The sequence below is a fragment of the Oreochromis niloticus genome, linkage group LG18 (assembly GCF_001858045.2).
Source record: "Oreochromis niloticus isolate F11D_XX linkage group LG18, O_niloticus_UMD_NMBU, whole genome shotgun sequence".
Lineage (NCBI taxonomy): Eukaryota > Metazoa > Chordata > Actinopteri > Cichliformes > Cichlidae > Oreochromis > Oreochromis niloticus.
In genome coordinates, this window is record NC_031982.2 from 6,713,396 (window position 1) to 6,729,345 (window position 15,950).

A 15,950-nucleotide genomic window follows, 5' to 3' on the forward strand; every position below is an offset into this window, starting at 1 on the left:
TTTGCAAATGTTTTATCTTTTATTTAGCACGCCGTTGAGGCCTCAAGGAAGCAAACACTGTGTTTTTGCACTGACTCAAAGTATGTGTTTACACGATAACTCCACAGGTGATGCATAATTGCAAAAAAATGTATTTGTGAGCCAATTAACTTGTTTTTGTGTAGAGAAATGTAAATGTGAGCTAAGACAACAAAATTCTTGTGCATCCAATTTTAGGAGACTACATATTTACTCAAGGATGCAAAAATATCCCCACACATGCACGGCTTGATGCGAACAGTTACACAGAAACGGCAGCACATTGCATCGCTGAATTAAAACAGTCATATCAAATGTATGTTTGTATGATATTAAAGGACTATACGTGTGTAATTGTGCAAAACAAAGAGCGAGGACACGACAAGTATTCAGGGGGAAAAACGCACTGAAAACAAACAAGTAGCTAAATTAAATTCAGTTGACGCTAATTAAACGAAGCAGCTTTGATTTCTTCAAAAGCTTCTCAGTGGAAATACTAAGTTTACATGGTCGTGGGGAAGAAGATGGATTTAGAGGATATGGGAAGGAAAACAAGAGGGACGAACAAAAGAGGGGAGGATAACAAAGCAAAACAATGGGGCCACCAGACATGGGAGATGGATGGTAGGAGACAGAGGTAGGGACAGAAAAAGGGAAGGGAGTGGTTTTGAGAGGAACGTGAAAGAAAGAGAATAGAAGGAAAGATGAAGATGGGAAGAGAAGGGCAGAAAAAAATATATATGTGGGATTAAGGGCCTTCGAAAAGTGGGGGGAAAAACAGTGTATCTGCCAAGGGAGGAGCAGACAAACAAGAATTAAGAGAACTACACAGAGAAGGAAAGATTGAGTGCCTACCACCGCTGTCCCTGACGCTGAAGTTGAGGGCAGCGCTGGACTCTGGAGGGATGCTGAAATACACGGTGCTGTCATTCCCACCCTCATCTCTATCAATCGCCCGCAACACCTGCACCACCTGAAACACAGAGATAGAGAGCAAGGGAGACCGGGTGAGGGGAGGGTGTGAATGAATGTGTAGAATAGAGTCCGCGTGTGTGTGTGTGTGTTTCGAGGAAAAGCATAGAGAGAGAACGGAAAAGGAGGAAGAAAAAACACTTACACAGAGAGAGCTTTTAGCTACAAATACAAAAAAAACATTAGCCGACACTGGCAGAATGAAAACAAGTCAAACAATTAGCATAGTGACATAAGTGAACTGTGTTTGATACTCACACCAAATAAATAACCGTGTGTGTGTGTGTGTGTGTGTGTGTGTGTGTGTGTGTGTGTGTGTGTGTGTGAGAGAATCCCCTTTTTTGTAAATACAGTGCCGTGCAGCTTTCGGTGTTGTAAAGGCATCTACACAAGTCCTCATTGGCAATCTTAACTAAATTAATCTTAAAGAAATCTCCCGCAGACTGAGCTGATGGGTAATTTCTTTTTAATGAAACTCTCTGTTCGTCATTATGCAGAGCGCTCTTTCAGCAACGCTTTCGAGTGCTCGATACGAGACTCAATGCGGGGATGAAGGGTGCCGCGTGCTCTTTGAGTTAGTCGGTGTCTGTAGGCCTTGAGAAGATTTGCTAAGAACAGTTGCATTATGTTATCCGATGCTGTGGGTGAATATTCAAACAGGCTTTGCCTAATGGCGTGTCATACAGAGATGTGCATATACTACCCCAAACACACTGGGAAGACATCATAGCCTTTCTTTTATGAACTGCGTGCCGCTCACTCAAATTGCAGCATGCACAAACATGAACATCACAGGCAAAAACAAATCAACGTCGTTGCCATAGAATCACAGATTTCGTGGTGACACAAAGGCATGAGCAGAGCAATGAAAACACCAGTGGAAACAAAAAAAATACACAACAGATGGGCCACGACACCAAAATGATAGTGACGGAGCCAGCATGGAAAACAGAATATGGAGGCACAGAAAGGAGAGCAAAGCAGGGTTTCCAAGGGGAGGCTGAAGAGCAAAGGGATGATTTCTATAATTGAGATAGGATCGAGTGAGAAAAACACGATGCAGAGAAACAGACAAGAACACAAATAAAGCAGGAAGGAGGGAGGCAGCCTGAGAGGAGGCTCGAGTTTAATTACAATGCAAATAGCTGCTGCGTTCTGATAACAGGCCATGGAGGATTCACCTGGCTCCATGGTGAATGAGTATGCTGTAGCTGCATGTGGCCATATCTGAAGGGATACAGCTTTGTTCTGCCACACTCTATATGCTCCAAGCTGAATACTCATCGACTGTTTGTGTTGTAATTATACGACTGTACATGAACATTAAATACAACGTTTGCATATGTTTTGCATATGACATAGTAACACAAATTTATTATGAATATGTGTATAATTAGAATATGTGGCGTGTGGTGGGCTGTATGGCTCAAGGAAGGCTTTGGCCAATATAAAGAAGAGCGCAAGGTAACGTTAACATTTGCTGAAATAGTGTGGCCATCGAGCTAAGTGACACAACGTCAAGATAGTTATTTAACGGGAAGCTAACTTGTCTGGATGTTTACCAGGTTTTGTGTTTATGGTATGAAATTTGGGGCTTTTAATGCAAATCTAAAAACTGTAACTTCTAAAATATGTATGTAAAATAATCATTATTTATTATTTTACAATTATTATTAATTACTACATTGATTATCAAAATTGTTTGATTATTGAATGATTAAAGTTCATCCAGCCACAGCTTCTCAGGCTTCAGATATAACTGGTTTTGAAGCTTCTGCTCATACGTATACATCTTATACATCTTATCTTATCTTATCTCATCTTATCTCATCTTATCTTATCTTATTTTAATATAAAATAAAGAGGTGAAAACAATGAATATGCTGAAAATGTTGGCTTCTTTCTGTTCATTTAAAATTTACTGAGGCTAATAAGGCTAGCAGTTTGGCCACGAACCAATGGCCACTGGTTGGTGACTATAACCATGTGATCAGTTATGTGACTTTTGTAACAAAAACTGTATTCAAACCAACGATATGTAGGATTTGACTGAAACATGTGAGGCTATAGTATTAGCAGTGTGTCTAAAAAGCGTTTTCAGTCATGCATTTTGCATGTCTGACAGAACAGCTTCTATTTCAGTCAGTCCAGATGTCTACTCTGGCTTTTACATTCTGATTGCATTATACCCCTGCCACTCTATTTGTAAGCTTTTACCCATGCAACTGCAGTGATTGTGTGTTGGGCTCTGACACCTCGAAAAACCACGAATGCCACACATGTAGACACAAAGACAACACAGCTGCTGCTGCTGTGTAGTCATCACTTAAAGTCTTTTCACATCTTCTTGAAAAATTACAGTCTTTAGCACTGCTGGCAGTCCAAGTACCTAAACTGAGAAATATGTAGTGCCAGAATGTAGTTCCAGGAATAACCCGGGCTTGTTTACTTAACATTGGGACTATCGTGTTTTAGTCAAGTGTTTTCTTTAAAATGAACATTTTATATACACTGGAATGGAAATAAAGACCTCAGGTAATTTAAAGACATACTGACCTGTCCGATGGAGGAGGAGTCACACATGGCTGTGTTGTACTGCCTGTCCAGCTCAGGTGCATTGTCATTCAGATCTAAGGTCTCTATTGCAACTAGAACTCTGGAGACTTGGCTGGGATTGTCTGAAAGAGCCAGAGAAAAGCATATTAGAACGTAGCCTCCAAACACACACACACACACACAGCTGTATAAACTAAATAATATGAACACAATGTCAAAACGGCAAAAGACACTACTGAGTACAATACAAATACAGTGGTGCAAGTTATCGGTCCATTAATCCCATGCAGTCGTCCTCATAGGCATAATCAAGTATTTCAAGACTTTGTCCAAAAACTTCACATTACATCACATTAGTGAGAGTACAATTGGCTAAATAAACAGCAGTGCATTTGGTTTCATTTGGCTTGTGTTACAGCTCGCAGGCTCCCAGCTGGAGTATGACTGATGCTTCCATATCAGTTAAAATTTTCCTCATCAAACTGTTCTTTTCATAGCCAGCACTTCTCGCAGCATAAAGTGTGTGTGTGTGTTTTCTCAAGAAAGAGAGAAAAGGCAGAAGAGGGATGCAGAAGGCAGCGAATCTGCATGCAGTTACACAAGAGCGCAGTTTAAATGGATTGGCATAAGGTCCCCTACACCCCATTCACTCGGCTATACGCACACTTGAACATGAAGTTCTCACAAGCCGCGCTCGAAACACATGAAGTTAGCATTTTGAACACTCATCATTACATTTTAGGCAGCTATGACACAACCCAGGCTCACCAGCACACATCCTTTATCTAGGCAGGCAACCCTGAAACACATTGGACTACACTTTCTGTAAACCGAGCCACACACATACACACATTCATAACATTCCCACACCATGTTTTCAAACCAACAGCAGTAACACTGTGTCATGGATGACAGCAACTGGTTCCCATCGCTGAAAAGCTGAAAATGAGCTCTTGCTGTAATGCCACAGGGTGAGCTGGCCTGCCTGTGGCCATGGCAGGGCTCCTACTGTGCTTTATGTCAACACAGTCTCCAACAGTCTGTTTATTAGATAGAGCTCATTATTCAAGACAGGCACTCAGTGTGCTGCCGCCACAGTCCTACCAACACATTGCTGCCACAAGGAACCCTGAGTAGATTTTAAGTAAAGATTAAGTTTGTCCAGAACAAAACTTGGCAGGAAAACAACTTCTTTTTCCTTGAGCACAGCAGACACTGGATGGAATTCTCCAACAATACTTCTACTCATAAACAAACCAGTTGGATTATTTTTGAGTGCTTTTATGACTTGTCATCTGCCAGACACAGCTACTGGAGCAAAGCCAGGATTTAACAGGATGCTGGTGTTAATTTTAATACGTCCGTACAGCAAACTGAACAAGAAAACAGGTTGTCACTGACTTCTAAAAATACATAAATGCAGAGAGAAAAAAAGTCAAATCAGTGACGTTAAAGAAAAGAAAGAAATGCTTGAATAATTACATTAAATTATCCAGTCCTTAATTCATTCGGTTTGTCCAAAAACAAGACATTGTGTATTTTTTCACTAACAAAATATCTTCGCAAGTGCATCTGCACAACATGCAATATTGCGTTCAGCTTGCTCTTTTTGGGAGCTGTGACACCAAGAGTGCAATGGGCTGCGTAAATAAAGATATGTGTTCAGAGTTAAAATAAAGAACTATGAAGTCACCCAGCATTTATAGATTAATAGATGAAAAAAATGATGAGTGAATTTGTTTAAATTAGATAGCTATATTAAAATACTTAAAAGTATTAAAAGTATAATTTTACTATAATATACAAAATCTCAATGTCTTGGTTTGTCTGTAAATGCCATCAGAAGTTGAGCAACCAAACTTGGCATACAGATACAACTTAAACCCATAAAGGTTCTTCTCTATATCATTTATTATGTTATCATGTTGCCTAACAGCTGAACACTAACCAAAATGACCCTTTTTTTTTAACATTTATGCATCTATACCACTTTATAAAAGCATCATATTGTTTTCATTTCACAACAATATGATTTAATTTATTCTAGATTATTAAATATATTGTGATGATTACAGTATCAATGTGATTATATGATTTAACAAGTTACTGTAAAATGGATATGTTCCAGTTACAATAATGTGTTACAAAGTTTAATGAATTATACCCTCAAATGGAAATTAATTCTTCTCATCAATATTATGTTTAAGGTTAATGTCTGGATTTATTTAAAACTGATGAATATTAGGGTTACAATAAAATAACTTTATTGTAGAGTTTGTCATATACATTAAAATCAGAAAATGTCACAACACTACTTCATTTGGTGCTTCTAATAGACATATTTCTCAGGGTCATAGTTTGTGAAGCCGAAAGCTTAAGTAAGCTTAAAAATAAATGATTTACATTTAAATAAGCTGCGAAGGCTGTGCCATCCATTAACTAACCTGGCTGAAGGGCATTTTAAGAAAAGCTGATATTTACTATTTTTCTTGTCAAGAAATTGAATGAAAAATAACATATTCTTTAACAATGTATCCTTGTACTAAAATAAGAATAAAAAATAATAAATTAACCACAAGTTTGGAATTGGATGATATGTTCCGTCATGGCAGTGAAGGTTGTCACATACACACAGTGATAAATACTACACTGCATGTATATTAATACATACACAACAGAAACCAACTAATGCATTCCTATTTACTCCTGTTTGAGTATGTTTGAGCCTCCCTCCATAAAGGGACGGAGAGGTCAGTAACAATACTCAGCTGTGGCATTTAAACGATGCTCAGTTGATAGTAAGTGATCTAAAGTGTAGAATGTAAAGAAAATAACTGCCACACCTGTTTACAGTTGATAAAAGGTAGGATGGATTTGTTGAGCCTGTGTGAATTCCAGCCACAGTTTCCTGTTCTTTGCTGACAGGAGTGGCAAAGATCGTCTGCTGCTGAAGCCCATCTGCCTCAAGGTTTGACCTGTTATGCATTCAGAGATGTTCTTCTGTGTACTTTGGTCCTAGCGAGGGGTTACAACCAAAGTTTGCCATTCTCCTCTGACCTCTGATGTCAACAAGGCATATTCTCCCCGAAAACTGCTGCTCACTGGATATTTTCTCTTTTTCTAATAAAGCTCTTCTCACTAGAGAAGGTTGTATAGCAAAATCCGAGTTTCTGAAATGCTCAGTCTAGACCAACAACCATGTCACATTCAAATTTACTTAAACCACCTTTTTCTAGCCAGTGTCTCAGTTTGAATTTCAGCAGGGTTTCTATGTCTGAATGCACTGAACTGCTGTCATATGATTGGGTGATTAATGAGTGTTGGAGCTGGTGTACCTACTGAAGTGGCTGCTATCCTGCTACCTGATGGATGAACACGTATCTTTAACACATTTACATCCGACAGCAATTTTAAGCTAGTTGTTCTGGAACATCTGTTATTGTTGCCAAGCCTCTACATGAACAAGCAAAGAGAGTTAAAGTGTGTTATTACAGGATGTAGGGGCTGAGCGGTAATTGGGCCTACTGGACTATAATTGGCTTTACTTCTGCCAATGTGAATAGATTTATGAAAGAATCAACACCACATTAAATATATACTCATTAAATCAAAATTCATTATTAATTAAATTGCACAAATGACAAGAGACAAAATTAGATAACCTTAATCATAGCTGAAAGCGTCACAGCAGCTACTAGTGGAACTTACTGATGCTCTTGCCCCTTGCATTTTCTATTTATCATTTTTTCCTGAGCAAACCTGTATAACTTGAACTTAACTGTGAACTGTCTTGTTGCTTGACATCCTACATACTTGGAAACTGAAAGATGTTTACCGATCCCCTGTGCTATCATGTTCTGTCTGCAAATCAAGGCCTGAGTTCGATTTGTTGCTTTAATTCAGTGTTTCCAGTTGAATCCTTACGAGAACAGATCTATTGCGGCATCAGATAACTCACACAATACGGATCAATTGATTCGCTGACGCGCTGTAACAAACTGTTCATGGCGCCAAACAGCATTCCTCTCATGGTTTGATGACTTGAGAGCTAAGCCGCTTAGTAAACTGCATCATACAGTGGATGCTGTGCCTTTCAGATAGCGTAAAAAACTCAGTTTATAGTCTCTTAAACCTCTTACTCATCAGTGGTTAAGGTGTCAGAGGTGGGGAAAATGCTAGCTTCGTTGTCAGGGGTTAGCTCTAATAAAATAAATAATCCAATGAACGAGTTCTAACGATGTCTCCGGATTAAGTGTTGTAAGCAGAGCGACCTCTGACCTCTCTGGGTGGCGATGACTGTAATGTTGTGCCAGTGCTCACGCTCCCGGTCCAGCTCCATCGCTGTGGTGATGAGACCGGTCTCCGGTGTGATACGAAACAGAGCCTCTGGGTCTGACTGAGGATCAATGGAGAACCTGAAGAAGAGAAAGTTGGGTTTGAGGATATAGACGGGTGAAATGAGGAGAGGGCAGGGAGAAATATCGAAAGAATGAGTGAAAGGAAGATGCAAGCGGGGAAGGCAGTGGGGTGCGGAGCGAAAGAAGCAGACAGGGCAAGTGTGTGAGAGAGCGATAAGGAAGTCGGCATTCAAATGGCCAAAGAATTAATATAGTGAGATTATCACAGCTGATAAGAGTTCTTTTGAAGTGCTACCGATTATCTAAATATCTCCATGAATATACCAGCTATCATTCCTCCCCACATACTCGCTTTTAGCACTTCTGCTTTTAATTGGGATACGGTTTTCTGTGGTTTTTACAGACAAATTGCTTGCTTCCCTCCTCATACTATTTGAGACAAAACCCACCGCAAACACAAGCGATGCACTGGAAGCTGCAAGCGTCTGTGGTTTCTGTCTGGCTCGTGGGAACACTGTGTGGGCATTTGGTTGGCTTATATTTATTTGGTTAGCTCTTATTGTTGTGTCTTGTTTCTTTTAGCTGAAGAGCCTGGTTTGAATTTAACTCAAAAAGCCTGGCTATCCCTTGCTTGTGGCTGGACAAAAAACAAATGATATCCTCTAAAACAGTAAAACAAATGAAGATATATAAGTCCCAGCACTATTAAATGCTTGATTTGTCTTTCAGCAATAAAACTCCTGCAAAGCAGTTTTGTTATGAGTTCATAAACAGGAAATACTGAGAGGAACATTTTGAGAAATGGGCTTATTTGCTTTCTTCCTGGGTGGCAGATGATAAAACTGATACCAGTGTCACGTTTTACAGCAAAGATTAAGTTACAGCTACTATCTCAGCATGAAAACTCGAAAGACTAGATTTTTTTTTTAAATAACCTGTTCAAAAGGAGCCCAGGCAGGCTGTTCGCTATCTCAACCGTGAAAAGTTCCAACCTAAATGTATAGGAAGACGACATGTTCTGCTGAAATGCAGAAGCTTTGTACTGTACCTGATATTATTGGTCAGACCAGTATCGGGGTCTACTGCACTGACTCGGCCCACGGTGCAGGCCGGCGGGCAGTTCTCTGAAACATCCATGTGATATCTGGCCCGAGAGAACCTCGGTGGCTCGTCCGCATCCAGGACTGCAACTCGGATTGAAGCCCGATCTTTAAATGGGCCTCGACGTAAGAAGCGGGGGTCCACTATGGGGTTAAGGACCTCAACAGAGAACGAATAGGAGCTCCGACTCTCGTAGTCTACGGCCTGTGGAGGAGAGAAGAACGAGGTAAGCTTTACAGTTGTGTAAAATGAAAGGGATTTTTTTGCGTAGTATAATCATCTAAGGTTTATGCATTTACATATTTTGAAATGAGCAATAGAGACATTTTTTAAAAGCGAGAAATTATGCAAATGTCACTGTTACAAACATCAGATCCAAAAGCCTTTTTTTTGTAACGTGCCTTCATTTGGTCTATTTCTCACACTAAATTTTCCACAAATGACTGCTAAATTACATATCTAAAGCCGAGAGATGGAAAATAATGAATTCTTCCAACAGATAAGAGCTCGCGCAGGCTAGAGAACGGTCACATCCTAAAGCATCTAAGAATAATTTAGAGTGAATAATATTCTGGTTACCTTACATGTTGTGACGTTTGGATTTTTTGAAGCGATACTTTGAAGGATGTTGTGGGTGGATGCTTAGATGGTGGGTTTTGTGTGAAGTCGGAAAAGACATTCATGAGGCGTTGATGTTACAGCATTGCCAATGAGACTCTGGATGCTCAAAAAAAGTTGAAAGGCTTCTTCAGAGCTTCAACACCGAGGTAACTACTTGTTTGGATGTTGGTTTGACATTTCTGGAGTTGATGTTTGGATAATGTTGACATGCTAAGAATGGATGATGTATATCTGTGGAGTTTAGCTCGAGGAAGTTGAATACTGTGTTGGTGAGAGTTTAAAAGTAAAAATACAGAATATTTTGTTTTCCAATGTAGTGTTTTTTGGTGAATAAAGCTAAATACCCTACTTTAAGGAAAAAATTGTATTAACAGCAAACTGAAGCCCTTTTGGTTTAATCCAGCAATTTTACAGGAATGTAAATGGTCTGCTTCCAAGGTTTTAGGTAGCTTTAAATAGTTGTATAAGCCAAACTATGTCAACAAGTGTGATAGCAATGGAACAACTATTATACAATAAATCTTCAATTCTATACAGCACAGAAAGGTTTTTTACAGTACACGAATAATTACAGTGGGCACACTGTAAAAATCGTCTTCCTTTACTCTATTTTAACAAGTACATTTGTTACAGTGTAGCGTTGCTATGTGCATGCAGACTCGTGCTACACTGAGTAGTTGCTATGACCATTTTATCTAGCTCATATAGCACTGCAGTGTTAGCAAAAACAGTGGGAAGTGTGTTGGTGGGTACCTGGCAGGTTGTATATTGTGTTACAATGTTGCAAACATGCTGGTAGGCATAGTTTCAGACCCTGTAAAGTGTGGGAAACTTGCTTTTGTGTGTATATGTTCATTAAGAGTACAAATGGTTTGGGCTGTATGGCTCTATAAAGAATATATTTTCATGATAAGACCCCCCTCCCTCACATTTTTCATAAAAATGCTTCCATTGTTTTGAACGCCATCTCTTTATCACCATAGCGACTCTGCTATCACCATGGAGACTCGTACCTGACTCGGAGGAGCATTAAAAATTCCTTTGTATCCTTGCATCTACACAGGTGCGGGAGATTTCATTTGGGATAGGGGCTCAGGCCCCAGTGATTGTTTGTTACAGACAAGTTATGAAGCCTATTTGTCTGAGGTGTCTTTGTGATTGCGCGCCGCTCTCCCGCCAGCGCGGCGCCTCTGAAGCGAAGAGATAGCCTCTGATCTGGTTTGCTGAGATGATTGTTAGTGAGGGCACGGGCACACACAAGCAATCACATACATCCACTGTCTCACACACGCACCCTGACATACACCTGCTGTTGATTAAATTTCAGAAAACGAACACGTTTGGGTCTGGTTCCAAATACCTGTTTGAGGTAATGGCAGGTGTGTGTGTGGACTTGTGCGTGGAAGTACAAGTGGTTCTTTGAGCCTGTGTATCCTCAGATCCTCTGTGAGTATCTGAGTGTCCTTAAAAGTAAGTACGCATATAATTCATCTCAGTGTGATTGGCACAGGGAACTATGTTGGACAGGGGATAAATGGGCTCTCTAGCTATGCAGAATTTTCGCTGTCAGATTCAAACAGGAGGAGAGAAGAAAATCATTGTGAGGATCCCACCGGCAGTGGGAATATTGATATCCTCCCTCTCCTTCCTTTCTGATCTCTCTTTTGCTATTTTTCCTTCGCTTTTCTTCTCGCTCTCTGAGCTGTAAACCAGCGTAAACTGCTTTACAGAAAATCAGCGGTCTCAGAACGAGGTGCAGATTGATTAAAAATTATGCAGAGAAAGGGGCGAATTGAAATGCACAGAAATGTAGCCAATTTGTGGAAATATCTGGGCAGATAGAACAAAATAAATACAGAAGAAAAATTGTTGCAGAGTGTGGAGAGAGAGAGACATGGGAATGGTGACAAAGTGTGTGTGCAGAAGGGGGGTAGATGGAGGGAAAAGGTTCTCTAACGGGGTCCCCATTACAGGGGGAGAGAGACAATCTGTCTGAGGAGGAGAGGTGTCACTTACACTGTGAGCACACACTCATCACCCTCCGCCCTCCCTCCACCCAGCACTCCATCACTCCGCTCCCCCTCCTGTGCTGCCTCACACACTCCATCACCTAGTCCCCGACTTACCCGCCCACACCTATCCTTTTTCCCTCCCTGGTGTGCGCGCGACAGGGCACCGGCTCTGACAAACCACAACACACACTCATCCTTCTCCTTCCTACACCCTTACAGTAAGGACACAGCGACCCCACTGTTCGTCTACCTTTTTACTTTTTGATATAAAAAAAAAAAATCCTCACTCATGTATTCACATCTACTTTTAAGACACTTGTACACATACATACACATGTCATGTTGGAGGACCTGTGAGGTTCCACATGCAGTTGTTACAAATGTCCTCTCACAAGGAACAAAGGTTCAAATTCTGGCTCATTTTAAGCCAAAGAAAGCTCATATTTAAAATGGTTTTCCTGAATTTTGACAGAGCATTTTTGCTGTGGATTGCTGACAGTACATTAGTTACATAAGCAGCGTAGCCACCAACTGATTGCATGTCACTTGCGCAAACCCCAGGCGTCTTCCTTACGCGCCGAATAAGAAAGCAGTAACGCTGACTTCATTTACCCTTGGCTCGCCACCTTCACTGAAGGCTGAGACTGTGATTTAGAGCAGCTTGAACTCTTAGCTTAACATTAATTTAAGAAGGCTGTTGCAGAGGTAGTGGAGACCGAAAGAATGGGAGATGGGGCTGACTGGTACACTGTAACAAATTTCCCTGTAAAATTACAGTAAAGTACTGTCAGCCAGATTAGCTAGCATGAAACTGTGATTATATAGTGGACCTACTGCAATCTAGAGCAGTTTCTTACTGCAAAATCTTATAGTGCAGTGCTGGATAGAATATGAGCGTTACAGCATAATACTGTCAGCCGTTTGGTTGCCATTATACTGTTGTTTTAGTGATCCTAATGTAAAAGTAAAATACTGTACATCTAAAGCTGAACCAGGTCTTAATCTTCATATTCTGGTCCGTGTTGCTTGAATTCAGTTTCTTACCTTTCTTGAACCGCTGACAAGATATCACATTTTGTCACGATTCCCCTGCAGCTTGTACTTCACGGTTATGGCAATCTTGCTGCATTCAACAATTTCACTGTATGCTAAATGAGGTAGTGGGACTTCACACAATGTGAATTTTCTCAATAAGTTATGGGCAGACTGCAGCAACAGAGGGAAAATCAAATTTGACTTGATGAAGAGAGAAAAAATACCACTTGCACATTGTAATCCATCCATTCATCCATCGGTCATCAGTCTTTTGGAAGGCCAGCACAGAGAGACAGACAACCATTCACACTCACATTCACACCTACTGGCTGTTAATCTAATATCTATGTCTTTAGACTGTGGGAGCAAGTCCATGCAAGTACTGGAAGAACATCCCCACACAGAAGGCACCAGCCTTCAGGTGGTTCGGACCAGGAATCGTCTTGTTATGATGAGGTGCTAAATCACTGTTATTAATACTGTTTTCCTTAAAGGTGTCAACATTTAAAGCAGGGACGTCAAACTCATATTTGTGGTCTTAAGTGGAGGTTAAATCCCTGATATATCCTAATATTAGAGAAAAAAGTGCAATGTAAAAAATAAAAATTTCTATAGCAGATAATAAAGTAATACTCTTTCTTTCATTTAATTGTCTATTACTTACTTAGATGTAGTATGAATATTTTAAGGAGGTCTTTAACAGTTAAAAAAAAGCTTAAAAAACAAATGAAAATACAGTTAAAAGTCCAAAATTTGTGCCCTTAACATTTTCCAAAGCCATCCCGTGGGCCATATTGGAGTCTTTTCAGGGTCAATTGTGGCCCCCGAGCCTTATGTTGTTTAATTCTACTTCCTGTCTGCACCTTTGAGAGCTGCTTACTGCATGAAATACAGAATTTAAAAAAAGAAAAGGTTTGGATACCTTTGAAATAATGCCATAAAGTTGCCTTTTCTTACAGAATGCAAACCAAATGAATATTTAATGTGACCACCCTTTGCCCTGAGAAAAGCACCGGTCCTCTGGATGCCCATGCACAGGTTTTGCTTGGCAGGTAGGCTGTTGGAAGCATGTCAGAGAAGTTGCTACAGTTCTCCTGTGACCTTAGGCTTTCTTGGTGTCTTCTGTCTCTTCATGTAATCCTAGACAGACTCCATAATGTTGACACCAGGGCTGCGGGCTCTACCATCTGTTCTTGTCACTGTAGATAGTTCTTTATGACTCTGGCTGCATGTTTGGGGTTGTTGCGCTGCTGCAGAATGAATTTAGGACCAATCAAATGCCTCTCCGATGGTATTGTATGTGATGGATAAGAATCTAAACATACAGTATAAGTTGCCTGAGGTTTTCGCACACCGTGGTGGATGAACGTGATAATGAATCAGACTTGTTTTTTCCAGAGTAGTTTCCAATACAGAACTGGGTGATTCTGTCTTGTAAGGAACACTGTCAAAGGGAAATGTCTAACAAGGTAATGCCATAAAGGGATTGTACTAAAAAAAAATATCAGTAAATGAATTTAGTGTTAAGTTAATCTGCTTGTGATGTTTCAACTTGATTTTATTAGATTTTTTCCCAGTAGATGTCCTTCATTTTATATCGCTGAAAATTGACGAATCTCTCTGTTCTACACTGTTTAAATAAAACAAGCAGTTTCAAAACTTAATACTAGGCTTGATTTCCTGACCTTTTACAGATATTCACCCAGAAGAGTCAACAAACTGAAAATAATCATTAAATCAGCGTCACACACACATACATACTTTCTCACTCCTAGTTAGCACTCCCCTCCGCTTCCCCGCCCACACGCTCTACAAGTGCAACCTCGTGTCCTGTGATGCGGCGCTCCAACGGTCTGTTTTGAAATTCAAATTCTATACCTTTTAAAATTTGCTTCACAGTTAGCAGAAATTAATTAGCTAACCTGCATGCAAGACTTGCAATACATAATACATCTCTCCTCAGAGAGGCCGAGCCATAGGCATGCACGCTTGGCTGAGAAAGTGCGCGGTAGTGCGCGCGCACATTGAGCGTACTGTACAATAACTGTACAATAACTGTACATTAATGGGCGGCTGAGGCTTCTAATCCCTGAGGAGGTGATTCTCCCTGCCTTCACCGTAGTAGATGTAAAATAAAAAAAGATTATGGAAGCCTGTGTGATTTAGGGGGAACACACATGCGAGTGGGTGTACGCAGCACAGTGTGTGCATATATGGTCTGTAGTGCGCGCTCAGCGCCCCGCTGTCCTTGGCAGATTGAGTTCCTTTTTGATTTTGTGCATTCTAAATCAAGATCATACATCACATTTGTCTGATGACAAACTCAGCTTTGGACATTTCTGCCAACAAGCACTACTGCAGAGTAGAGAGAACAAAGACTCTCCTAAATCTCCCTTTTGACTTTGTTCTTCCTCTGCTGCCTCCCCATCCCTCTGTCACTTGTCTCTTGTCTTATTTCACTCTCAGAGGTCTCGTGTCTTCCTTTTTCATTTTTTATTTTGGTTTTTGTTAAGAAAACTTACAAGCAACACACTGGTCTCCCTTCTTCTTTTCTTTTCCTCCATCTCTCTTTCCCTCTCTCTCTCTTTCCCTGTGAGGAGATTAACACAATCTCTCCTCCGCGTGAGAAAACAAACACAGATAATCCTGGGCACGCTGCTGGCGTGTGACCGAGGATTAGCCAGCCGTTTTAAGTGAGAGCATATGGAAATAATAACTGCAAACTGACACACGCGTGAGCTAGCTTGTCCCCCAGGTAAGGAGGAAATGAAAAGCGCGCAAATAGCAGGCTTACACAGCTCGCAGCACCCCCCCGTAAACATACCTCAAAAGGAACCTCCTGAATTGGGATGCCGCCAGATTCTTCTTAATGATGTTGTGACATGTTTAGCGTTGCGTCAAGTGATCCCACTTTGTTATACAGATGCTGCTTAATTTAGTATATGTGTAATGAGGTATTTTGAAAACGGACTATTATGTTATGTTTGTGTACAGAGACTCTGGTTTTTTAATGTGTGTGACTTCAGCTTGCCAGACACACTAGACCCTTTATCACCTGTCTGATTTGCATGTAAAGCACCTCTGCCTATTAGCTGAGTCTTTCTCTTTTCTACTTCTTGCTCCAGTTAATTTCATTCTGATTAGTGGACTGAATTCAAGGAAGCTTTAACCAGCAGCCACCGGTGCTGACCGCCCCCCCCATGTGAAAGTTATCCGCTAGCCATTAGGGGGCACTGCCGCAGAGCTATGTCAAGAAATTACTATTGTGCAAAGTGTT

At 40.6% G+C, this 15,950-nt stretch overlaps 1 protein-coding gene across 1 annotated transcript in view; it reads right to left on the bottom strand.

Moving 5' to 3' along the window:
• cdh24b (cadherin 24, type 2b) overlaps positions 1-15,950 on the bottom strand; it is a 155,063-nt gene that overhangs the window by 14,423 nt on the left and 124,690 nt on the right. Inside the window, exons 7-10 of the mRNA XM_003457428.5 lie at positions 8,953-9,209; positions 7,825-7,961; positions 3,547-3,668; positions 874-991 (exon numbers count right to left, since the gene is read on the bottom strand). Of these exons, the coding sequence (XP_003457476.1) occupies positions 874-991; positions 3,547-3,668; positions 7,825-7,961; positions 8,953-9,209 (634 nt within the window). The remainder of the gene's footprint in view (positions 1-873; positions 992-3,546; positions 3,669-7,824; positions 7,962-8,952; positions 9,210-15,950) is intronic.